This window comes from Melanostigma gelatinosum (assembly GCF_949748355.1).
Source record: "Melanostigma gelatinosum genome assembly, chromosome: 9".
NCBI classification, from domain to species: domain Eukaryota; kingdom Metazoa; phylum Chordata; class Actinopteri; order Perciformes; family Zoarcidae; genus Melanostigma; species Melanostigma gelatinosum.
This window is the reverse complement of record NC_136642.1, coordinates 2,136,491-2,161,902: the sequence shown is the minus strand read 5'-3', so window position 1 is coordinate 2,161,902 and position 25,412 is coordinate 2,136,491. Positions and strand designations below refer to the sequence as shown.

The 25,412-nt window shown below is 46.8% G+C and overlaps 1 protein-coding gene across 1 annotated transcript in view; it reads left to right on the top strand.

The window, feature by feature from the left end:
* The window catches only part of mef2d (myocyte enhancer factor 2d), a 65,965-nt gene that overhangs the window by 8,155 nt on the left and 32,398 nt on the right, over window positions 1–25,412 (top strand). Inside the window, 3 exon segments of the mRNA XM_079275456.1 lie at window positions 1,466–1,821; window positions 1,823–1,825; window positions 8,583–8,786. Coding sequence (XP_079131582.1) covers window positions 1,771–1,821; window positions 1,823–1,825; window positions 8,583–8,786 — 258 coding nt within the window. The 5' untranslated portion in view covers window positions 1,466–1,770.

Sequence of the window (25,412 nt, the reverse complement as noted above, 5' to 3'; positions counted from 1 at the left end):
CTTTCAAGACGCACACTGACGAGGTGATCCACGCAGAATCCTGTTGTTGAGTCTGTGCCGGTTGAAAGGGAGGAGATGAAGGAGAGCAGAGGAGTCGAACCCCGATTGTGCTGAAGGGCGCTGGAGCCAGATATTAGAGAGAAGTTGCCGATGGTTTGTTCACTCGGTTCCTGCAGCTCGCTGTAGATGGTTTTCTTCCACTCTCTTCCATCGGTGCATAATTCATAAGAAACTCGCCGCCAAAGCAAAGCCAATTGCATCCACTCTAAACGAGCATGCAGAGCCCACAGCGGCACAAAAGGAATGTCAGCCTCCTGACAGACGATTTCACGTTCTTTTGTTCCGTAACAATGGATGTGACTGGAGGGCCTCCTCCTCCTCCTCCTCCTCCTCCTCCTCCTCCTCCTCCTCCTCCTCCTCCTCCTCCTCCTCCTCCTCCTCCTCCTCCTCCTCCAGGTAGAGCGGCACTGTCCTGTGTGTGTCTATATATATATAGCACGCTATTTTTAAAAGCTGAACCGCAAATAGTAAGAAGGAGGCCTAAAACGGTCCTCTCCTCTGTTGCCATTCCCCGGGCCGCTTCCGCCTTCTCATTCATTCATGAGTTTGCAGAAACACTCTGGGCTTCCCCCCCCCCCCCTTTTATTAATTTAAAACGTACCCCTCCTCTGTTTCTGATCGGGCATTGTGGCATATCTCAGCGCACCCTCATTCACGGTAGTTAGACGCACAGCTGAAAGCGACACGCCTTTTTAAGCTGTCCATCTCTGTGTGGCGTGGAATAGGTCGGCGTTAAGTTGAGGTAATAAGGCATAACGCTGTTCCTCTACACACCAAACACCAGATTGTGGTTAAATGCGGAGTCATCTGTGGGAATGTGCCGACTCACCTGCTTCATGGAGTCAATAATCTAAAGTAGTAATTCCAGACTCTCGGGAATCTGAATCATAAGAAATCGATGTTTTGTGCGTTTGAATGTAGAATAACTTCCATCCGCCACGCTGACGTTAAAAGAACGACCTGCTCCCTGTGGCGGGAGTGAGCACGAGGTCAGGATGGTGGTTTCACGGAGAAGTGAAGGCTGTGTGAACCCTCAGACTCGGGGCTCCTCTCTCCTCTCTGATTGGTTGGATTCGGCGTGTCAGCTCGGGCCCGGCCGGGGCAGCCGGGTGGCGCGGGCAACCAGCAGATCAGTGATGTGGCGGTGATGCCTCGAATGAAGCTGACACAGCGCAGCCTCCGTCCTCGCGGACCCCCGAGGGCCTCCTGCTCTGCGTGAAGCACTACAACCCCCCCCCCGCCTTACCTCTCCCCCCCCAATGTGGTTCCGATTTGATGTTTCCGCGATGCATTGCTGCATCATTTATTCTCTCGTTGCTTACGAGGGGTCAGAAAGTGTTTGTAGTTTTCTCTCTCTCTCCCCCCTCAGTCTAATGAAGGCCTCTGTGTTTGTTGTCTTTTGCAGGAGCTGCCCATTGAGGTGAAGGGGAGGGCCTGAGTGTGGATGACCTGCCCACCGGAAACAGGACCATGATCTGAAGAGGGTGCCCCGCACACGGACACTTCTTCCTCTCCTCCTCCTCCTCCTCCCTGTTTCTTTTCTTTTTTAATTGTTCTTTCCGGTGTTCATCTCTGGGGTGACCGGCCTCCCTGCGTGCACGGAGAGGACGACAACCGAAAGAGACCGACACGTTTCTCAGGAGGAAAGAAGCACAGCGACGAGCCATCCGTGACCTCTGACCCTTGCCCCTCCGCCGCCACACCGGAAACATGGGGAGGAAAAAGATTCAGATCCAGAGGATCACTGACGAGCGCAACAGGACAGGTTAGCAGCAATTACGTGAGCCGGCGATGTCTGAATGTATAATAAACTTCCTGATTTGAGCCGCATCAGTGATCGGCAACCGGATTAGAGCAGCAACAACACGGAGACGGGGGACAAATCACAGCCGAGGAACCCGTTGAAGGGGAGAGCTCAGATGGTTTGAAGGGTGTGAGGTTCTCCTCAGAGTCGGCGTTTTTACTCCAGAAGAGAAACAGACAAATCAAGTACTGCTGTGGACGTATTTCAGACACCTCAGATAATGAATATTGGTTTGAGTTTAGAATATGTTCCCCTCTTTACGTTGCTGTCAGACAGACCTTCATGACGAGGAACCGAGGCTGTAGTCTATGCTCTCTACACAGACTCCAGAAACGGTCCCGAGTCACTTTCTATCCCACAATGCATCTCCATCGCATCCAACAAAGCATCGTTTCTCACAGGGATCCTCTCTGTTCCCACATGTCCCATGTAGCAGCGCCACGACGCAACAACATGATAGCATCGTGTGTTATGAGGCTCGTGTGACTTTGCTAAGCGATCGTGGGGTTTTTCAGACCCTCCCCCTCCTCTTCCTCCTTCCTCCCTCCAGTGAAAAAGAGCAAGGAAGTACAATATCCCCCCCCCCCCCCCCCTAACAACAGCCCTGGTCCCTCCGGTTACATCAGTGATCAGTGGCGTTATCAGAGAGGATGAAAGGGTAAATGATCCGTCTAGAATGAGTCAACTGGTAAATGGGCTTCGCTCCATTGAGCAGATTGAGTGATGGACTTGACGTGCCCATCTTCAACAGCAGAGGAGAGGAAACACACAAGAAGGGAGAGAGGCAGAGAAACAAGGTGTCTGAATGAGAGAGAGAGAGAGAGAGAGAGAGAGAGAGAGAGAGAGAGAGAGAGGAGAGAGAGAGAGAGAGAGAGAGAGAGAGAGAGAGAGAGAGAGAGAGAGAGAGAGAGAGAGAGAGAGAGAGATGAGAGAGAGAGAGAGAGAGAGAGAGAGAGAGAGAGAGAGAGACGTGGAAAATCATCCTCACTTTTCTCCTCATCAATCTTCACAGGTTGCGTTTCCATAAAGGAGAGCAAGCGGAGCCCGCAGGGCTGTCAGAGGAGGACGGCGGCTTGTTATTCATCAAGCACACAATTGGCCATAAAAGAGGAGGATGAGGAGGAGGAGGAGGAGGAGGGGGGGGGTTGCGAGTGTTTCTGGTCGGGCAGGTCTTGGTGAATGGATCCGGCCTTTTGAATCAGGTGTGGAGTCAGTTTGTCAATAAGGTGACTCACTCACACCGCGGCGTCATTACCGAGCAGCCCGGTGTCTGTAAAAGGCCGATCGGGGTGATGACCCCACGAGGCCCACGAGCAGCGTTTCACATGCGGCTCCCTGCTTGTCGGGAGACTTTCTTCCAGAGCGACTTGCACCAGAGACGTGATTCTTCTATCGGCGCCGCTCAGAACCAGGGCGCTTTGTTTGAAGTGGAACACGGCATTAAGCCAGTGAAGAGATGGAATGCTCTCTACACGCTGGCTTCAGCTGATGAAAGAGGAATACACACATGAATATATTTATATTATATTTTTGTTTTGGAGTACATGCAGCCCGTCACCCTCCTACGTGTTGATTCAGAGATGCTGCCATAAGCTCCACAAAATCAACAGCGTTCAGAGTGTGGGCCCCGGCTGGAAACACGACAGCATCTCCAACGCCACATTTCTCCTGCAGACAAAGGGACACGAGGAAGAGCGAGAACAGGACGGAGAACGTTTGGATTGATATGGAGGATTTCTTAATTTGTTGGGTTGTGTTTGTCACGTTACGATAACAGAGAAAGGGTTGAATATTCACTGTCACAGGGTTTCTTTTGAGTGTCGAGTGAAAGCTGTGCACAGTCCAAAGGTACATCACATGTAGTCTTTCTGGCGTCGGCACGAAAAGCTCGGCTCGTTTTCTGCTGAGACGATGTCGGCTGACAGTTGGACAGGCGTGGATGAGCATGAGGCGCTCCTGGTTGAATTATCGAACCGAAGATGAGCAACTGTGTCATAAAAAGTCCAAGGTGAAAGAATGAGGACATAGAAACGTGAAGAGAGAAGACAACTCTGATTCCCAGGATGCATTTCAGTACGAAACAACGCTGACGTCGACCTGCCGTTAAACCTTGTTGTTCTTCTGACTCATTCACGTTCAGATTCTTCATCAATTCAGCAACAAAGTGCAGAGAATTGGGCTCAACTATAAGAAATGAATTTGTTTAGCTGAGGCTCATGGGTAGTGTAGTATTTAGAGCCATCCGATCCAGACCAACGAATGAAACAACATGACTTCATAATTATCACTGATGGTCATATCATAAACCTGCAATATCGTTGAATCATCCAGAACATTCCCGTGTTGTTATCTTGAGAAACGTAGCGGGGCAGAGCTCTGTAAGAATACCTTTTCAATACGTTTATGTTGCGACCACCAGTGTCACCGGTGTTAAGTCCCTCAGAAGGGAAACTCAGGAGTTGAACCTTCAACTATTGTTTCTGAATTCACCTGAAATCGACCCAGAATCTGATCGTGAACTCATTCCAGCTGCAGATTGTCTCATCAGTGTTCCACAAGTGGTCGGGCGAAAGGACCAATATATCGGCGGCCATTTTTTTTTGGTGCTGATTTAAATTGTCTGCCTCTATGAGAATTCCATTTTTGGAGACGCCGTTCAGAGAACAGGCGCTGCACCCAACATCGCTTCTTTTTTCAGAGCGCTCCGACTCTTTTTTTCTGTGGCTTGTAGTTGAAAATCTCTGAACTTCTTCCAGAGAGGCGCCCGGCGTCGTCACCGTGGACGAAGCTCCACCTGGAAACTCCCGCTGCCTTCTTCTGCGGCTGCTGTCCGATTGATTGGTGCTGAAAAGCGACGTCGTTTCATGAGTCTTATTTGAGAACGAGAGCCAGAGCTGTGTGTTCAGCGGTGCTCGTTACGTCTCCTGGTGTCTGTACAGCTTATTGTTGAGCAAACATCTCGAGGTGATTTGTTTGCACACGCTTTACTCCTGCAGGAATATATCGCTGATCAGCGCTGGCTGGGCTGACGGAGGCCAGTCGGGGAAATTTAACATTTGACGAGTTAGCGACTCGGGTCACTTTGAGCTCAGTGATCGGATGTTTCTGGAATCAGTTGTTATATTATTTGTATTATTTCTTCGTAATGATGATTCATCCTGGAGAGTTGCTTTAGACTCAGTCACATGACGGCGTCTCTGAGACGCCTCTCAGTGTTGAGGAAAGCATTAAAAGAAGAAGTTGAAATGGGAGTTTACTCCTTTCACTTTGGAGCTCCACACTCCCCCGCATGGCTCCTCAAATGATCTTTAACTGTCACGTTACACAGACAAACAAGGCCCGAACGTCAGGCAGCCTTTTCAAAAGGTGGACCAGAGTCCGTTCATCAAGTTGAAAGGTTTTCACCCACGATGACGAGTCATAACTGAAAGTCTGCGTGATGAAGACCGGCGTTGTGTTCGAACCGTGCGAGCGAGCGAGCAGCGAGCTTTGAGCTACAGGAAACAGTGTGAGGAGGTTGTGGTTGTCAGTGGTGGTTTCCTCATCCATCTGCCGCTCCACCGCGACCTCGCCAAGACACACACACACTCGCCCCCCCCCCCCTCTATTCCTTTCTCTCCTCACTGAGGACGTCTTTTTCTACAGTTGCCATTGGTTACCTGGCAATTTCTGTCCTTGATGTCAATTTCTGTCCTTGATGTCAATTAGCTTGGTTATCCTCTGTGGCAGACGTGGGGGATCGAGCGACTCGTGTCTTCATCACCGACCGCTGTCGTCATCCTGCACAGACGTAATTTCCTCCTTTTCCAACATCGCCACATAATTCATCTGCTCGTTCTGTGTGTGTGTGTGTGTGTGTGTGTGTGTGTGTGTGAGAGAGGTGGAGGAAGAGGGGAGGCGGAGATATGTAGATAGGCAGAGAGATAAAGATGGGGAGGAAGGGAGGTGGAGGCAGCAGTGTGTGTGATGAGGTGGGAAAGGGGAGGCAGGAGGGGAGTCGGTTGCCCATGGAAACGACCCCGATATAATTTGATTTGTGGCAGCAGGAAGCAATGAGTGAGAGGAGGGAGGGGGATGTGGAGAGAGAGAGAGAAGAAAACGAGGGCGAGAAAATAAGAGGTGAAGAATGAGGAGGAGGAGAGAGGCTTTAACATGTCGGCGACAAGGTAAAAAACAAGAGCAAGAGATGCGAGCGATAGTGAGATGGAGAGATATGGAAGGTCTGCTTCCTCTCATCCTCCATGTCTCCTCATTCAGTTCAGAGTGAGCAGCTCTACAGTCAGCCTTTCTAACATCAACGCAAACAGTATTGTCACTGCTCTGTAGTGTTACCATCAATAGAACATTTCTTCCCAACTTTCACTTTTAGGGTTAATCTGCAGTTTGCTCGTTGCTCTAACACGCTTTAGTGGAAACTTGCAAGAATGCTGCGCGACAGGTCCCGCCCCCTAATCAGTGATGTCACTACAGGCGTTTCAGTGCAGCGTTCCAGACGAGTCAGAGGTTGCAGGTGCTCGATGACAAAACATCAACAAATACAATGGCTGACTGTGAGAAATCAATGTTTGTTTGGCAGCTGCCACGTTTAAACAAGAAACGTCTGTGCAGAGAAGACGACTGTCAGACTGTTAACTGTGACCAGAAACATAAGAACATGGCGACAGCTCTCCTCCCTCCGGAGGTCCGGATCCGGGTCTGTCCACGGTGGACCGGTCTCTGCTGGAGGATCAGGGTCTGTCCACGGTGGACCGGTCTCCGCTGGAGGATCCGGGTCTGACCATCTTCTCTCTGATGGTCTCTGTGCTGATGGAGGTCTGATAGAGGATCAGGACTACACTGAGACTGGTTCATATAGAGGATCAGGACTAAACTGAGACTGGTTCATATAGAGGATCAGGACTAAACTGAGACTGGTTCATATAGAGGATCAGGACTAAACTGAGACTGGTTCATATAGAGGATCAGGACTAGACTGAGACTGGTTCATATAGAGGATCAGGACTAAACTGAGACTGGTTCATATAGAGGATCAGGACTAGACTGAGACTGGTTCATATAGAGGATCAGGACTAAACTGAGACTGGTTCATATAGAGGATCAGGACTACACTGAGACTGGTTCATATAGGACCAGGACTACACTGAGACTGGATCAGGACCAGGTAAAAGTTAATACCAGTTGGTTGCAGCAGGGAAGCGCCTCCGAAGCCAAGCCGGGAGACAACAAGGGAGCCGGTGCTTCAGCAGCACTCCCCGTTCTGTTCTGCTTGTTCACAACTGAGGGGTGTGTGTGTGTGTGTGTGTGTGTGTGTGTGTGTGTGTGTGTGTGTGTGTGTGTGTGTGTGTGTGTGTGTGTGTGTGTGTGGAAAAAGAGAAATAACGTGTGACAGATGGAGAGTGGAAGAGAGAGCGGGAGAGAGTGTGTGACATAGAAAGAGAGCATGGAAAAGAGCATAACAGAGTGTGAAAACGACGAGGAGAATGAGTGTGACGGGAGAAAAGGTGTGTGTCTGTGTGTGTGTGTGTGTGCGCACGCAAAATACAGACGTATCGCTTGAAAGAGCATGTTGATACGCTGTGTCTAGAAGCCTGTTTCCTGAAGCACAAAGTAGTTTCTTACATTCAATCCTGTGTATTGTGTCGTACTGCACCATCAGCCTGAATGCATCACTGTTACACTGATTTAAGGTGTTGAAATGCAGAAAAAAAAAAAGCAGTTCAACATTTTGGGAAATGTGCTTTTTTTTGCTTCCTCTCTTTTGAACATTGAGAGTTACTGAGTTTGACGACAAGACTTCAGGAAGTCATTTTTACTCTTTGGTTTTAAAGTTCGATAAAGTGAGCTTTAGAGGCTGCGATGTAGATCTGCATGCCTCCCTGTTGCTGATATCGGTGGCTGGAGACCAGATGGATTATGTTTTCGGGTTGTCCGTCCGTCCAACCTCCGGTTCTGCCGAGTGAAGTCAAAGCTTCGTGTGTTAAAGCTGCATTCTCTCTAGTGTCCACCAGGGGGCGACTCCTCTGGTTGTATAGAAGTCTATGAGAAAATGACTCTACTTCTCTCTTGATTTATTTTCAAATGTTAAAGTGAAAAAACACATGTTGTCTGTACGTATGTGAACACATACAGACCGAAGACGATGGGGCTTGATGTGCTCTGAGACCCTTTAATCAAAGTCTCAGTTCTGTGTCGTGACTGTTTGATGGTATTGTGGTCGTTTAACAACAGCAGCAGGAAGTCGTCACAGACGACACACATGTGAGCGAGCCGGGCGTGTCTGTGTGAAGACTTCATGTGCGGTTTAGGACGTGAGCGTATGTGGTTCAGCTTTAGAAAGATGCTTCTCGGTCTGTCTTTCTATTTGTTAATGAAAAGCTTTGACATAAATATGTGCAGTCCTTTGCATGCGAGTCTCTTGGCCCACAGCATCAAATATCTTCAGCAAAGGGCGGCTTCAAGATAAAGCTCTCGTAAATCTGAGGAAACAAATGTGTCAGAAGGGTGAGGTAATTCCTCTCGTCTCCAGTTCAGGTTCTCTTGTTATGAGAGTCAGTATTGTGAAACCTGACAGGATAAAGCAAAAGTCTGCACTAGAAAATGACATTTTCTCTTGTTTCGGGGATAAAATATGGATTTCAAATGAGATTTCTTTGCAGTGTTTTGCATCATTGATTACCTGATTCAATAATAAAACATCCACCGACATCTTCTCCACCAGGTGACGTTCACCAAGCGGAAATTCGGCCTGATGAAGAAGGCGTACGAGCTGAGCGTGCTGTGCGACTGCGAGATCGCCCTCATCATCTTCAACCACTCCAACAAGCTGTTCCAGTACGCCAGCACCGACATGGACAAGGTCCTGCTCAAGTACACCGAGTACAACGAGCCGCACGAGAGCCGGACCAACGCCGACATCATCGAGGTAAAGCGTGGGAGGGGTTTGATCAGCGAGGTCCACTTCACCGACCCGCTGTTACTGCTGGAGTCAATACTTCTGAAGCAGTTTCATTGATGGATTGTGTGGTTTTTTCCGTGTGAAAGTTGGACAATCGGTTTGCTGTATTCTTAGTTGCTGGTCTTTGTTGGTGCGTCTCTTGGTATTAAAACAAGTTTATAGTTCAAGTTGATCCTTAAGATCTGAACTAAGGTTCATCTAGATTTAGTCCAGTTCTTTGCAGTCCAGTCTAACTGACTGTGAGCTGTTGCATCGTGTCTGTGGTCCAGTTTTTACCAAAAATCATCTGTTGGATTTTATGCCCAGAAGTTGTCGTGTTTCCTGCTGCAAAAAGGCACCATAGTTACAACGAGGGACCTGAAAGCAGCGGTAGCATCTTCAGTGATGTGCCTCCATTGGCATGTAGCTTAACCAACGGTGCACCAGCAATAAGTGTGCAAGAGAGTTTTTGGGGAATGCTGGAGTGCCCTCTCTTTGCTGTTTGTTATTGACGGTAGTGTGATTGATTTCCCCTCCACCCACATACAGCGAAGCCCCGCCCTACTCTGTCTGTGATTGGCTAGTACGTGTTGCCTTCTTCGCAGAGTTTTAAAGTTTATTGCCGATGAACAAGATCGATCGAAGGTTGTTCATGATTTCAACCCAGATGTGGATGTTTTCATACGTTGTCCTGATTACGGGAGAAAAATGTTTAAAAGGAAATGTTGCCATGCACGTTGCCTTTATAGAAGAATAAGATTACATATTTGAAATTCTGACGTGGTGTCATAATTCAACTTAAAGTCACCCTTAATGTTGATATGTGACACTGATGAACAAGAACAATTAAGAATGGCCCCCACATATCATTCCTTCAAGGAATAGTTTGAGATTTTAGGCAAATATGCTTATTTATTATCTTGCTGGGCGTGAGATGTGAAGATCCAATGCCACTCTCAAGCCTGTCTTTAAATGTGAAGAGGTGGTCAGCTTAACATAAAGACTGACAATGCCTAGCCAGAGGTAAGAAATAAAAATCCCCATGAGCTCTTAATCTGGTTCGTTCGTTCAAAAACCAAACGAACTGTCAGAACAGAGGTTTGGACGGAGCTCGGATCCAGGATTTATGCTAAGCTAAGCTGTAGCTCCATATTGAACAGACTGATATGTCAATATTTTCATCTAACCCTCGGCAAGGAAGCAAATAAGTGTATAATCCAAACTTTTGGAACTATTCAACGGGAAGAAAATGCAAATGTAGTCCGGTCCGGTCCGGTCCGGTCCGGTCTGGTGCTGTAGAGCCCAGCCCAGCCCCGTGTTGTTCATGGCTGCACTCTGGCTTACTGCCTGTAAGGCAGGGCAGAGGTAGGGACAGCTGGGCCTCCCTCTTATCCCCCTTTACCCCTCTGGCATCGGCCCCGTTGTTACCCAGGGGCCTCTCCAGAAACCAAAATAACAACAACAACAGAAGTGAGGATCCAATTGGAAACCACCTCGGCACAAAATGGCCACCAGATAGAAGGCGAGCAGCTGAAAAAAGATTTGTTTTTATTTGCATATCGAGGAGAAGAGAGCTCAGCGATGAGGTCATTTAGTTTCGTCTCTGTAATCGGAGTACACTGGTTTCCCTAACGCCTCTCCTCCCTGTGGGGAAAGATCGTTGCTGGAGCTTGAACATCTACATGCCTTGCTGACCCTTTTCATCCATAATGGCCCTCTCATGAATTGAACACGAGAGGCAGGATCCAGCGAGCCGTGCACACTGCAGCGCGGCACTCGGGCCTCAGAGTGGAGCGTCGACTGAAAGCCGGATCTCGCTCCGCTTTCTGAACGTTTCTTTTTCCTCACTTGTTTTTCATGCATAATCGCTGCAGGAGGTTCATGATCGGTCAAACTACAAACACCGTCAACATCAAGTCACCACCGCGGATTTATTGTCATGTGGAGAGGTCAAGTTAAAGTCATATTCCAACAAAACAAAAAAACTCTAAAGTCAGATGGGCAGCTTGTGAATAGATTTAAGCAAATCAAATATTAATAAATATATATTTAGGAATTACCCAGGAATTCCAGATTAAATAACATTGTCTAATTGGCCACATTATTTTGAAATATAATTATGTCCACATCTGTAGACAGGATCACATTGCATTTAGTGATGTTGGGTAAAAATCACATTTTTGATTTACAGCCTTTATGAACAAAGTGATACACCAAAGTGGTGCGCTTTGACTCCAGATGATTAGTCGTATCCTCGCACAACGGTTCATATAAGAGTTTTTGAAAAGTTTTTTCAAAATAAACTTAAAGGAAACTCAGTTAAGTTAGGTCACAAAAATATTTAGTTAGGCAACAAAATGTTATCCGTTAGGTTTAGGTAACAAAATGTTTTTAGTCAGGTTTAGGTAACAAAATGTTTTTAGTCAGGTTTAGGTAACGAAATGTTTTTAGTCAGGTTTAGGTAACAAAATGTTTTTAGTCAGGTTTAGGTAACAAAATGTTTTTAGTCAGGTTTAGGTAACAACATGTTTTTAGTCGGGTTTAGGTAACAAAATGTTTTTAGTCGGGTTTAGGCAACAAAATGTTTTTAGTCGGGTTTAGGTAACAAAATGTTTTTAGTCAGGTTTAGGTAACAAAATGTTTTTAGTCAGGTTTAGGTAACAAAATGTTTTTAGTTGGGTTTAGGCAACAACATGTTTTTAGTCAGGTTTAGGTAACAAAATGTTTTTAGTCAGGTTTAGGTAACAAAATGTTTTTAGTCAGGTTTAGGCAACAAAATGTTTTTAGTTAGGTTTAGGTAACAAAATGTTTTTAGTCAGGTTTAGGTAACAACATGTTTTTAGTCGGGTTTAGGCAACAAAATGTTTTTAGTTGGGTTTAGGCAACAAAATGTTTTAGTTGGGTTTAGGTAACAAAATGTTTTTAGTTAGGTTTAGGTAACAAAATGTTTTTAGTTGGGTTTAGGTAACAAAATGTTTTTAGTCAGGTTTAGGTAACAAAATGTTTTTAGTCAGGTTTAAGTAACAAAATGTTTTTAGTTGGGTTTAGGTAACAAAATGTTTTTAGTCAGGTTTAGGTAACAAAATGTTTTTAGTCAGGTTTAAGTAACAAAATGTTTTTAGTCAGGTTTAGGTAACAAAATGTTTTTAGTCAGGTTTAGGTAACAAAATGTTTTTAGTCGGGTTTAGGCAACAAAATGTTTTTAGTTGGGTTTAGGTAACAAAATGTTTTTAGTCGGGTTTAGGCAACAAAATGTTTTTAGTCGGGTTTAGGCAACAAAATGTTTTTAGTTGGGTTTAGGTAACAAAATGTTTTTAGTTAGGTTTAGGCAATTTCCTCATTCATGATTTCTTGGTTACCGTATGGAATTCTTTGGTTCGGATATCTACGAATGAGAGCTCCTTATTTTTCTGTACCTGTGCTACGAATGCTGGATGAGAGCAGCCTGATTTTTTTCTGGCGGTTTTATCTAACGTGTTGTTGGAAGAAGCCCCGAGGCTTCAGAGATCTTTTGATTCATCTCGTAAACCCCTGAGAGCCTCCTCCGACCTCTCACTGCTGCTTCAAGGCATCGTGCTTTTCCAAGCTGTCTGAAATCATCCACAAACATTTAAATCAATCGATAGCTAAACAGCTAATAATCCTCCTCACCTGCAGCTTTACCAGGAAGCTCTTTAGGAAATGAGGAGCCTTGTTTTTTAAAGAAATATTACCATATTTATCGAGACATAAAGCGTGAACAACTCAACGCACTGTTGAGAACAGAACCTTTCCTTCTGCATACACTTCAACCAGAGAAACCAGGGTCTAGATTTAGTTCCTGGCCTCCAAAAATAGTGCCCGTTCTCTTGGGGTGGTACTTTCCAACGACCCATGAACTACTGTGACCGTTCACTGTGCTTTGTGTCTATGATGGCTCAAACATTCAGCTTTCACTCACACATAAAGCAATGGTCTCCCGAACTAAGCAGCCTAATGGACCTTTAGTTCCTCGTTCCGAGGACTGTCTGGTCGAAAAACGACAATTGAGGTTTATAGTGGATGAAGTCCAATAAGAACTGAAGTCTGAGAAAAGCAGAGAGGTTCCTGTACATTTTAGTCCCAGGACTAGTTTTTATGGAAGTAAAAGTTATATAGCACAGTTATATAAAAGTTATATAGTACTCACTTGTTTCATAGGGCTGAAATCGTTGAGTAAAAGTGTTGGTGAAGCAGTTTTTGGATTTGAGTGGGTAGAAGGTGTTGGGAACTAAAGGAGCGTGTTTGGGTTATCAGCATTTAAGAAACTGAATTCTTGACATCAATAGAATTATTGATGTATGTAACAATTATTAATGATTATTAATATAAACGGGGCACCACCCTGCGAACAGGGACCAATAACCAAACGATAAAACTAAGTCTCATAATTAGTAGTCACTCATAATGTCAATAGTCTGCGTATGACTATACATTCAGTGACAGTGAAGGTTTTTAAGTTCGAGCACCGGCTACTACATACAGTCTTATCAAATACATATGCACAAGTAATCACAGACGACTGCTCCTGAAAGTATAACAGAGTTTATTGAATCAAAATAATAAATGATCAAATCAATTAATATTGCAACCAACAAACATTATCATACAATTTTATATGCCTAAACTAAAGAATGAATAAAATGGATGAGGGTGTATGTCTGTGTGTGTATGTGTGTGTGTGTGTGTGTCTGTGGGTGAACAGGAAGGAGTCTTACAGCTACGCTAAAGACTACAAAGATGGCGGCGTCGAGTGACGCGGGCCAAAGGGGAGGGGCCTTAAGAACTACAGCTAAAAACTACAAAGATGGCGGAGTCGAGGGACCCGGACAAAATGGCAGTTAGGCTGCTGTATATACTCACGTGTGCCTGGGCAGCACGTGATGTGAGGCGCTCGTTTGAACGAGGTTCCCCAGGAGTAGAACTAGGAGCTATGTGTATGTGCGTGTTTCGTGAAAGGAGGAACGAGAAAAAAGGAGCGAGAACTCGAAGTGAATCACGCTTCGGCGTGCGATGTGGTAGGGAGCCTGAGTGCTGGTTATATCGTGCATAAATATACCGCTGTCGTCTTGGAACTGCCGGTAACTTATGCCGTGATAAGCCACGCACCTCAGCTCACTCACCGAGTCGAGTTAATGAAAAGAGAACTTCCACCCGGAGTGGAAGACAATGAATGAAAAGAAATCAAATAAATCCCAAGCGAACAGTCATAGTTGATACACACATACAGCGGAGCTTCTCTGCTCCGTAATGATTGCGTAATACCTCAATATCACGCGACAGTCTTAAACACACAAAAAACACGGGAATATCAACATATAAATGAATGGCCTGAATTAAACTTAAGTTAATTTAAGCTAAGCTATGCCCAAATGCCAAGAACCTTACTTGTAGATGCTTCGTTGCAACGTGGAAGTGTTCGTGGCAAAGCTGTCCGTTTTCCTCGTCGGGAAGGGGGACAGGGGGGGGGGGCTTGCTTGCAGCGCGGCTTTGCAGCGGGCGCTGTGTGTCGCACGGCGTTTGCTGGTGCGGCTTCGGTCCGTCGGCGTGGCTCTGGAGCAAACGCAGGTCCGGTCTGTACTCGCTGCAGGGAGGACGGTTAACTTCGGATGAGACGACGTGTCTGCGCGTCTTGCCGGGAATCCTCGGTCACGAGAGGAGCGAGGCTTCGTCGGGCTCCTCTGTGCCGGTTTGTGCACAAAATAAAAAGAAACAAAAAGCAGAGAACGGATCGCTGATGCGGGTTCGTCTCGCGGGCTGAGTGGAGCCGTACTCAACGTGGAACACTGTCGTTTCGTCCAGCGAAATGGCTCGTGACCTGTCAGGGTTTGATGAGGGTTTGAGGGGCTTCCTCGTGGCCGGAAAGCTGGTTCTCTGTGGCCTGGACGGGGGGGGTCCGGGCGAAGAGAGCGTTTGCGTGCTCCCTAACTCAACCGAGGTCGAAGGGGGAAAGCCTAGAAGTGTGAACTAAAAACAGTTTTATAGAACATCGGCTGAACCACAGGGGTCCTCGGGTCTCTTGGCTCTCGGCCAATGAGATTGCCGCGGTTACCATGGTTATTTGGGGGGGGGGAATTCACACCTGAGTGTGAAATCCCTTTGCTCTCCTCAAACTACAAATCAGGATGAGACCTTTGCTTGACAAAGTGAAGGCCTGATTGTCTTTGTCCACAGCACATGTTGAAGCCATTTATCAGACCCCAACATCCCCCCTTTGTTCTGAAGAGCGAGATGTTGGCTTCGGTCTTTAGAGCAAACCAAGGGCTGGCATGTGCATCCATGTGGTGGGGAAACCTGAAGAGGTGAGACAGTCCAAGTGTTCCTGAGACCAAAAGCAGTGGTTAAAACAGGCAGTGTTCATTGTTCATAGAGTTCAAGGTTCATAGTGGTCAAGTTCATGGTGTTCAAGTTCAGAGTTCATTGGCATCTGGGCAGATGACTAAGGTGGCATCTGGGCAGATGACTTTAACTACTTCTACCTACATCTACTATCATACACAATTCAAATCATAGGTGAGCAAAACATTATTCCCAAATAATTCAATCGCTATTATGATGTTGTGATATTCTAGCATTGTGGCACAGTGTCAAAGAAAGTAACAACCCAAATAAAACAAAACACAAAACACAAAAGAGAGAGAAGGAAAGAATAGAAAGACAAGAAGCAGGTGAGGGGCAAACAGTGGTTACTGGTTCAACTCCTAGACAGGACTGGAGTCCGTCGGCGGAGCAGTCGTAGGTTGGCTACGTGGTGTTATGAATAGGAGGGAATCCAGTTTGTCTGTCGCTTCTGGATCTATTAGTACATGATATGTGCGTCTATCTCTCTCTAATCGGTAGATTTAGAGCGAGTCCTGTGTCTAAGTTTTAGAATCTATCGATATTGGAGTTGCGTTGCCAAGACTATAGGCCAGAGGTACCTGTGAGGGTTGCATAACAGTAGTGGTAGCAGATTTACAGATTTCTTAGCACGGCTAGTGTGACTAGCTAGGCTGGTCTCTCGCTGCTCCAGCTGTTGACAGCTGAGCCTTCTCGGATGAGGTCCTGGGTTAAATCTGACTGCTACGGCAGAGGTTATGTCTTCTTTGGTTACTTCTGGTAGAGTCTATAAAGCATGCAAAGGGTTCTCTATGAGAGTGGAGCATCAGTTTACAGTCGCAATGGTTTGTCAGGTCATGCAACTGTTCTGGTTGAAGTTGGCTGTGTTAGCGGTTAGTGCATGTCTACAGGGTGAGTTGGAGCATGCAGTTAAACGTTAGTAGTCAATAGTAAGCTGCCATTCTGCCGGTTGGTTTCGGCACTGGCGAGATTAGAGTGTACTTCCTGTGAAGTGCATCTCTCTAAGTTTCTGTTGTCAGAGATCCACCCCCCTCGCGCTGTTTGAGTGGCGAGGGCAGATATCCCACGTTACCGTCAGCACTCAGGGAAACGTCGCGAACAGTTTCACTCTGGAGTGTGTCATGACGGGCTGGTGATATCTCCCTCCCCCCACCCTCCTAATTAGAGATGGAGACAGGTCCGGCGCACAGGTCAAGTTCAGTTACCTACGGCACTGGCGACTTGACAGGCCCGGGCGATGACTCGGCTGAAAGAAGGCGGTGGCTTCGTTGAACAAGCTGGAGGTGGCTCATGCTGACAGAGCAGGAGAAGAAGGCTTAGTTGACCACAGGTTTTACGAGCTAGGGTGCTCGAAAGGGTGCTCGAAGGGCCTCTAAGGTTGTGGTACCCTAGAGGTGTATGCGAAAAGGTGGGGGAACACATGAGGCTCGTTTCTGACCCGGAGTCGGGTAGAGCAAGAGTGTTATGACCCCCCAGTAAGACTGACAAATATGTATAGATATATACATAACGGGCATTGCCTTTGCGAACAAGGTCGCCCAAGAAGGTTGAAGAACAAGGTGCGAAATGGGAGTGGTCGTTTCCGGAAGTGTGCTGAGTTCTCTTCCCCCCCCCCCTACCACGTCGACTTGGCAGCAGGGGGAAAGGTCACTCGGCTTAGTCAGGTGGGCTGCGAGTCAGCGTTACCTGATGTGTTGCCCTTGAGGGCGTCTTTCACCCCCCTGGTTCAGTTGGTCTTTCGACCGCCAGGGTCGTTTGTTCCTCGGGGGTGACCAGGGCTCGCTAGGCCAAGTCCTCTCGTCGTCTTCCGACGCTAGGTCGGAGTCGCTCGACTGTTGGATGCCTAAGACTATGGCGGTGTCTTCGTACCGATTTGTCGGCCGTCCGCGTGTCTCCCATGCAAGTTGCGCGTATTTCCTAATCTCTGGCATGGTGAGGTTACTCGTTCTGCAGTGCATAGTAACATCGTATCTCACGTTGTCGTGGAGATTGTGCAGGAATAGCGACTTGAAGGCATGGTCTTCTTCTAGACCTGGGGCGTTACGTCCTTGGAAGTACGCAGATCTCAAACGCCTGAAGTAGTCTCTCGGAGACTCTAGCCTTTCCTGGGAAATGGCAAAGGCGCCGAGGGTGGCAGAAGCTGGGTCGGTGTACAGGGAGTACTCCTCCCTAAGGGCGTGACAAAGGGATGAATAGCGGTCGCGGATGCTCGGCTGGAGCGTTTCAATGAAAGCGTGGACGCTTCGCGCAGTGGTTTTCCACACTAGCTTTAGCTTTTCGCGCGATGAGGGGCGCGATAGGTCGAGGAGGCAGTGATCGGTCTCCCTAAGGTAGTCATCGATGCTCGAGTCGTGATTATCGGGGTTAAAGCGCTCTACGTCTTTTACCAGAGACTCAATCTGTCGAGTACGCAGGCCTCCAAGGTTGATGGGGCCTGGGCCGTCCGAGTCGTCTGAGTCTCCATACTCGCGATGGTGGTAACGACGATCATCCTCCCTCCCTGAGGGGGATGGGGTCAGTTCTTGTCGCGCGCGTGAACTGCGTGGAGGATTGCGGTCGCCTGAGGTGGTTTTGAAGCCACCTGGGCCGACTAGGACCTGGTGTTGGTCCTCTCTCCTCCTGGTTGGGGATGTCGCCTTCAAGAAATGCAAGGTGGTTCGGGTCTCGGGGAATGAGGGAGCCGAGACCAAGAAATGACTGGGCTGAAAGGCTCGGTAGGGGGTAGCAGTACCTACCGGGGTTGCTGGAACACCTTGAAGCGCTTTCAGTTTGTCATCACTCTCTGATGCTTTAGAGAGTTCTAGGTTGACCTCTCTGAGGTCACTGCGCAGGCTACTATTTTCTGACTGTAGGGCTCTACAGTCACGTGACAACTCCTGAACCTCTGTTCGGAGTGTCCAGATCTCGCGTTGCTGCTCGTCGCTCTGTGCCCGGGTTCGGGCAGCTTGCAGCTGCATTTTCTGATGGTAGATGAGCAGTATTTCGCCGATTACGTTCTGAATCAGGCGCTCTCTGTTACCTGCTGGGTTATTTACATAAGCCACCAGCTGCTCTAATTGCTCGTCGCATAGGACAGCAGTGTATTTTGCAAAGTACTCTCTTTCCTTTGCTGTGAGTCCGAGGACATCAGCCACTGCATCTCGTAATGCGGTGTCTTCTGGAGCTACAGCTCCAGGAATGGGGGATTTCTCGTTGCTCATTCTCTCTAATGAGCACGACTCCCAGTAGTTGTTAATTCCCTAGTGTTAGAACGGAAACTGTTAGTGTTTACGGTTCTCAGTGAAATGTCTAGTTCTGTAACTTAGGATTTCTACTGTTAGATGTTAATTACTGTTAGTGTTACGGTTCATGCAGGCGCACAGTGAAATGTCTAGCTCTGTGACTTACGTTTCTACTGTTGCTGCTCTGAGGTATCACTACTGCTTTGCAGCCAGAGGTGCGAAAATGCTAATGTGGTTTAGCACTTTGGGCCTGTGACAGCTGTGTGTAACTTCTTTGAGGGATTTAAGAAAGCAAGCAAGGTATTACAAATAAACGATCAAATCTACTACACAGCTGGCTGTTAGTTTTAAGAAATGAAACGAATAATTAAACCTGGAAACGAAATAAAATTTCGAGAAGGGAATTAAAGATTAAGATTAAAAATCTGGATTTAAAATCAAAAATTTAATTACAATAAGACAAGATTTTGAAGATCAAAGCCTACCTATTTTGGGAAATAAGTTTCAGGAATTTGGATCATTCAAAAGAAGAAAAAAAATAATTTTTCGAAAAAAATATTTTTTGGAAAATTAATTATTCAAAAATAATTATGGATTAATGTGCATATATACTGTAACAAAACTGGAATAACGTAGCCTCACACGGGGCACCATTATGTTGGGAACTAAAGGAGCGTGTTTGGGTTATCAGCATTTAAGAAACTGAATTCTTGACATCAATAGAATTATTGATGTATGTAACAATTATTAATGATTATTAATATAAACGGGGCACCACCCTGCGAACAGGGACCAATAACCAAACGATAAAACTAAGTCTCATAATTAGTAGTCACTCATAATGTCAATAGTCTGCGTATGACTATACATTCAGTGACAGTGAAGGTTTTTAAGTTCGAGCACCGGCTACTACATACAGTCTTATCAAATACATATGCACAAGTAATCACAGACGACTGCTCCTGAAAGTATAACAGAGTTTATTGAATCAAAATAATAAATGATCAAATCAATTAATATTGCAACCAACAAACATTATCATACAATTTTATATGCCTAAACTAAAGAATGAATAAAATGGATGAGGGTGTATGTCTGTGTGTGTATGTGTGTGTGTGTGTGTGTCTGTGGGTGAACAGGAAGGAGTCTTACAGCTACGCTAAAGACTACAAAGATGGCGGCGTCGAGTGACGCGGGCCAAAGGGGAGGGGCCTTAAGAACTACAGCTAAAAACTACAAAGATGGCGGAGTCGAGGGACCCGGACAAAATGGCAGTTAGGCTGCTGTATATACTCACGTGTGCCTGGGCAGCACGTGATGTGAGGCGCTCGTTTGAACGAGGTTCCCCAGGAGTAGAACTAGGAGCTATGTGTATGTGCGTGTTTCGTGAAAGGAGGAACGAGAAAAAAGGAGCGAGAACTCGAAGTGAATCACGCTTCGGCGTGCGATGTGGTAGGGAGCCTGAGTGCTGGTTATATCGTGCATAAATATACCGCTGTCGTCTTGGAACTGCCGGTAACTTATGCCGTGATAAGCCACGCACCTCAGCTCACTCACCGAGTCGAGTTAATGAAAAGAGAACTTCCACCCGGAGTGGAAGACAATGAATGAAAAGAAATCAAATAAATCCCAAGCGAACAGTCATAGTTGATACACACATACAGCGGAGCTTCTCTGCTCCGTAATGATTGCGTAATACCTCAATATCACGCGACAGTCTTAAACACACAAAAAACACGGGAATATCAACATATAAATGAATGGCCTGAATTAAACTTAAGTTAATTTAAGCTAAGCTATGCCCAAATGCCAAGAACCTTACTTGTAGATGCTTCGTTGCAACGTGGAAGTGTTCGTGGCAAAGCTGTCCGTTTTCCTCGTCGGGAAGGGGGACAGGGGGGGGGGGCTTGCTTGCAGCGCGGCTTTGCAGCGGGCGCTGTGTGTCGCACGGCGTTTGCTGGTGCGGCTTCGGTCCGTCGGCGTGGCTCTGGAGCAAACGCAGGTCCGGTCTGTACTCGCTGCAGGGAGGACGGTTAACTTCGGATGAGACGACGTGTCTGCGCGTCTTGCCGGGAATCCTCGGTCACGAGAGGAGCGAGGCTTCGTCGGGCTCCTCTGTGCCGGTTTGTGCACAAAATAAAAAGAAACAAAAAGCAGAGAACGGATCGCTGATGCGGGTTCGTCTCGCGGGCTGAGTGGAGCCGTACTCAACGTGGAACACTGTCGTTTCGTCCAGCGAAATGGCTCGTGACCTGTCAGGGTTTGATGAGGGTTTGAGGGGCTTCCTCGTGGCCGGAAAGCTGGTTCTCTGTGGCCTGGACGGGGGGGGTCCGGGCGAAGAGAGCGTTTGCGTGCTCCCTAACTCAACCGAGGTCGAAGGGGGAAAGCCTAGAAGTGTGAACTAAAAACAGTTTTATAGAACATCGGCTGAACCACAGGGGTCCTCGGGTCTCTTGGCTCTCGGCCAATGAGATTGCCGCGGTTACCATGGTTATTTGGGGGGGGGGAATTCACACCTGAGTGTGAAATCCCTTTGCTCTCCTCAAACTACAAATCAGGATGAGACCTTTGCTTGACAAAGTGAAGGCCTGATTGTCTTTGTCCACAGCACATGTTGAAGCCATTTATCAGACCCCAACAAAGGTAAGACTGAGGAAGCGGAGTTTGGTGCCATGTCCCCCCTCCCCCCACTGTCACTTCCGCTCTTCCTTTCACCCTTACTTCCTCCCTTTCCTCCCTTTCCTCCCTTTCCTCCCTCCTAATCTCCCGATTCACCCGGTCACGGCCGTTTCCTCCCTTCTTCTCTCACCCTCTGTCTGTCTGTCTGTCTGTCTGTCTCAGAGTGTCAGCAGTAAAGCCCTTTCTGTAGGCAGTATCTCCATCTGCAGATGGCTCTTAAGGGTGTGTGTGTGTGTGTGTGTGTGTGTGTGTGTGTGTGCGCGGACCATGACGGGGCGCTGGACTGCTCCGGGCCACATCAGCTCAAGCTCCACTGGCCCTGTTTGTGTGCGTACATGTGTTTGTGTTTTCAAGTGTGTCACTCTTGTCTCTTTTTTTCTCTTTCTATGTGTGTGTGTGTGTGTGTGTGTGCGTGTGTGTGCGTGCACCTCTCTCTCTCTGTTAGCACACTCTGCAGCAGCCCATGAGAACGCCTCATACAATATTCAGTCCTGGTTAGCCTCTCGGTCGTGTGTCGGCTTCTATCTGTGTGTGTGTGTGTGTGTGTGTGTGTGTGTGTGTGTGTGTGTGTGTGTGTGTGTGTGTGTGTGTGTGTCCTGCATGGAGCTTCCCTCCTATCCCGGGGCTTGAATGCTGCCCTCCTCCTGCCTCCTCCTGCCTCCTCCCCTCTGTAGTCCAGGAGGCATTCAGCATCTTTCCCCAGCGTTTGTGCTCAGCTGTCCCGTCTGCCGGCTGCAGCTCACGCCTCGTTGTTTCAGACGGTGTCGGCGCCGACCGTCTTCCGTTAATCCTGACCCGTTTTTCATTTGCGGGGGCGTTTTGTGATCATAAAGGCCGGAAAAATTCCTCCAAAAAAAATTGCTGTACTACCCTGCAAATAGTTAAACTTAACAAATCTGTGAAGTCACTAAAATGGGAAATATTCAGCTCCGAAATAAGGAAGGAAATCCTGCAAACAGGAAATGTTCCACTACCTCAAGACTCTATTTGAAGGATGCAGATTGTGCTACTCTAAATGTTAAGACGTCTTATACAAACAGAGAAACAGTCGTACATTGGTCTGTCCCTCACTACTCCACCCATTGTTTCCTACTGACCATGTACATCTTTAAAAACGTCTCACAAATGTATACCTCCGCCTCGTTTAACGGCTCAGCTTCCCACTGAGATTTCTATTAAACGCCATCAAACGGGAGCGTTGGACTGTCGTTGCATTGACAGAGTGGCTCAGGGAGAAATGTATCAGTTGTCAACATTTCTCAGCTTTTATTTGAGTTGTCTCGTGACACTTTTTTATGTCCCCATGTTTGTTTGGTAGCGACGGCTTTTAATATTACAGGAGTTTTCTTTTTTTCATAAATCTTTTTGATGAAGACGAGGGAACGTGTTCATCCAAAGGCCTCGACTGCTCACAAGTCACAGAAACACCAAGACTTTCAGAGGAATTCAGAGTAGAACCGCCAATAATGTGGCTGTATGGATGAATTATATGATAATTATTGAAGCACGTGATGCAACGGTGCTTATTTTTAATTCATTTACAATATAAGACATTTACTGTTGTATCAGGACAAACAGTAGTTATAAGAAACTCAGAAAAAAAGGAGAAAAAAGACAATATGATATAAATTGAATAAATATTTAAAAGAAAAATACTAATAATTATTTATTGGAGAAGGTACGCAACAAATCACATTTCTTCTTAATTCCTGGAGGAAGATAATGTAACATTGCCGCTGGAGAACGGACGGACGGACACGGTCACAAAATGTGCCGGTTCGCCGCTCTGCCTCTCCGAGCAAATGCTTAGAGTATAAATTATGAAGCGTGGATTTAGTCACGCAGGCACACACACACACACACACACACACACACACACACACACACACACACACACACACGCGCATGTGTTTTTAGGGTTTGTGTGCCGTCACCCTGCATGTACTGTACATGCACACTGCAATGTCCCTGTATGCTTAGAAGCACTTCAGGGGGTGTGTGTGTGGGTGTGTGGACTTCCTCACATGGTTACACATTCCTTCACTCCAGTGCGTGACTGAGAGGCAATGCATATGCACACACAGCCTCTCTATGAGATGCACGTGCTGCTTGAAAAGAGAGAGAGAGAGAGAGAGAGCGTGTGTGTGTGTGTGTGTGTGTGTGTGTGTGTGTGTGGGGGGGGGGGGGGGGGGGCATCCTGCCAGGATGTGTTAATCTGCTTGACTGCAGATCCCAATCAGGGCAAGAATGGAAAAAGGAGAGCGAGGGACAGAGGGAGCACGAGCGAGGGAAATACTAAAAGAGCAGCAATGAGAGAAAGCAAGATGGGCGGAGGAAAGGGGAATGTCTCCTTTATTTACTTTTCCCTTCATAAGCAGCTCAAGGATTCAGTTCCTGTAGCGAGCATCGCCGCGTGGAGGGTGGGGGGGGGGGGGGGGGTGTTTAGGGCTTCGGGCACCGCCCCCGATCCTCCCGGGTCATATATCTCACACGTGACAGGAGTCGCCCCTTCAGTGACGGATTCTCTGGGCCGACCATGATAGCCTCAACACGGCCAGCTGAAACTACACCACCCCAAACCGACTGTTCCAGGCTGTTTCCCCTCTCAGGTCGGAGGTGAGGCCTCTGTTCACCTCTGCGGATGCTTCCTCTCAGCTAATCCTGCTCTGTCTTTTCTTTACGAGGCCGATATGAAACATATGAATGAAACCGATTTTCAGTTCGGAAACGTCGACATTTAACTCATCCCGTGGTTTGCAGAGATGAACAATGCCGACATTTTGGGTTGTGGATTGAACGAAGAGCCGGGCAGACATTTAATGCAGACGGATACGTCCTAAATTTAGCTTATTATTTGGCTAATATTGAATATAGCTGTTCAATAATATTTAAACTATGGTATTTAAACTGGTCAGCTGATCGCTCTCACTGAGACTCGTTTAAATCAGAGCTTCGTGAGTTAAAGCTGCATTATCTCTAATGTCCACCAGGGGGCGACTCCTCTGGTTGTATAGAAGTCTATAGAAAATGACTCTACTTCTCTCTTGATTTATTACCTCAGTAAACATTGTAAACATGAGTTTATGTCTCAATCTCTAGTTTCAAGTCTTCTTCAATACAGCATGATGTTCATTTAGTACATTATGGTCCATTTAGAGTCACACAGACCATAAAGCAGGGGATGCTTTAGGGCGGGGCTACACAGTGATTGACAGGTCTCTAACAGAGACGTATACGGCGTCTCTACGTCACTGCTCCTCAGTCCAATAATAATCATAACTTTTGTTCATTGATTGCCAAAAAAACTAACATGGCGACAGCTGCAATCCAAGATGGTGACGGCAAAATCGGCCAACTCAAGGCTTCAAAACATCACTCCACAAACCATATAGATATAGATTTGTTTCTTAACAAAATGAGGTTAAGTGATTCCAGTATGTTTTATTGCCATTTTAAGAGTTTGAAGCATATTGTCGTGATTGCACTCAGTAACGCCGCTTCTGTTGATATCTTAAACCAAACCAGGGGTCATTGGTGTTGTTGGACCAAACGCATTAAAAGTCCATCGTCTTTCGTTAGATATCAGACAAGGATACGTTACCCAGCAGCACCAACCTCAGACCTCCGATGCCGTTCAAAGAAATCCGACAACTCTCTCAGACACTTAAGAGATCACACACGGAGGCGGCTTGCGATATTATGATTCCATCAACATATCATAAAATAGACTCAAATGAGGCACTTTTGTATTGGTGCATTAACGTCTTATTCCAAGGTACAAAGTGAGTCATTCTTTAGTGACATTAGTGAGATGGAGGGTTAAGTGGAAGTGCATCTCTGCAGCATTTAAAGGCCAAGGACTTGACAAAGATGTCTTCTGTGGCGATGTGCCACAACAGTGTTCTGACACAAATCTTGCATAATTGATTGATAGCCCTACAATTAAGAAGGGCCAAGGCTCCATTAAAAAGACATTAAGTAGTGAAAGTCCTTGATTGATGAATTAGTGACTCGTTTCCAGACTGATAATGTAGATACTTGAACGATGAAACGTCCTAAAACAACAAACAAGCAACAAAAAGCAGACGCTTAGCATTCTGAAACCAAAGTGTTCACTAATGGACCGCCGCCTCTTTTGTTCAGCCTCCATCAGCGCACACAAGCCATCCAGACCTTATCTGTTCGAGCTGACGTCCCTCTTTAACCGAGCCAGTCGTCCGAGAGCCGGCAGGAGCAGAGCGGCCCATTAACCTCGAGGAGAAGTAGTTCCGGTCGGAGCCGCGGGGTTAACGGCTGTTTGGGGAAGCGACGGGTTACCAAACGGAAAAAGCGTCCGAATTTAAAAAGGATGCAAGAA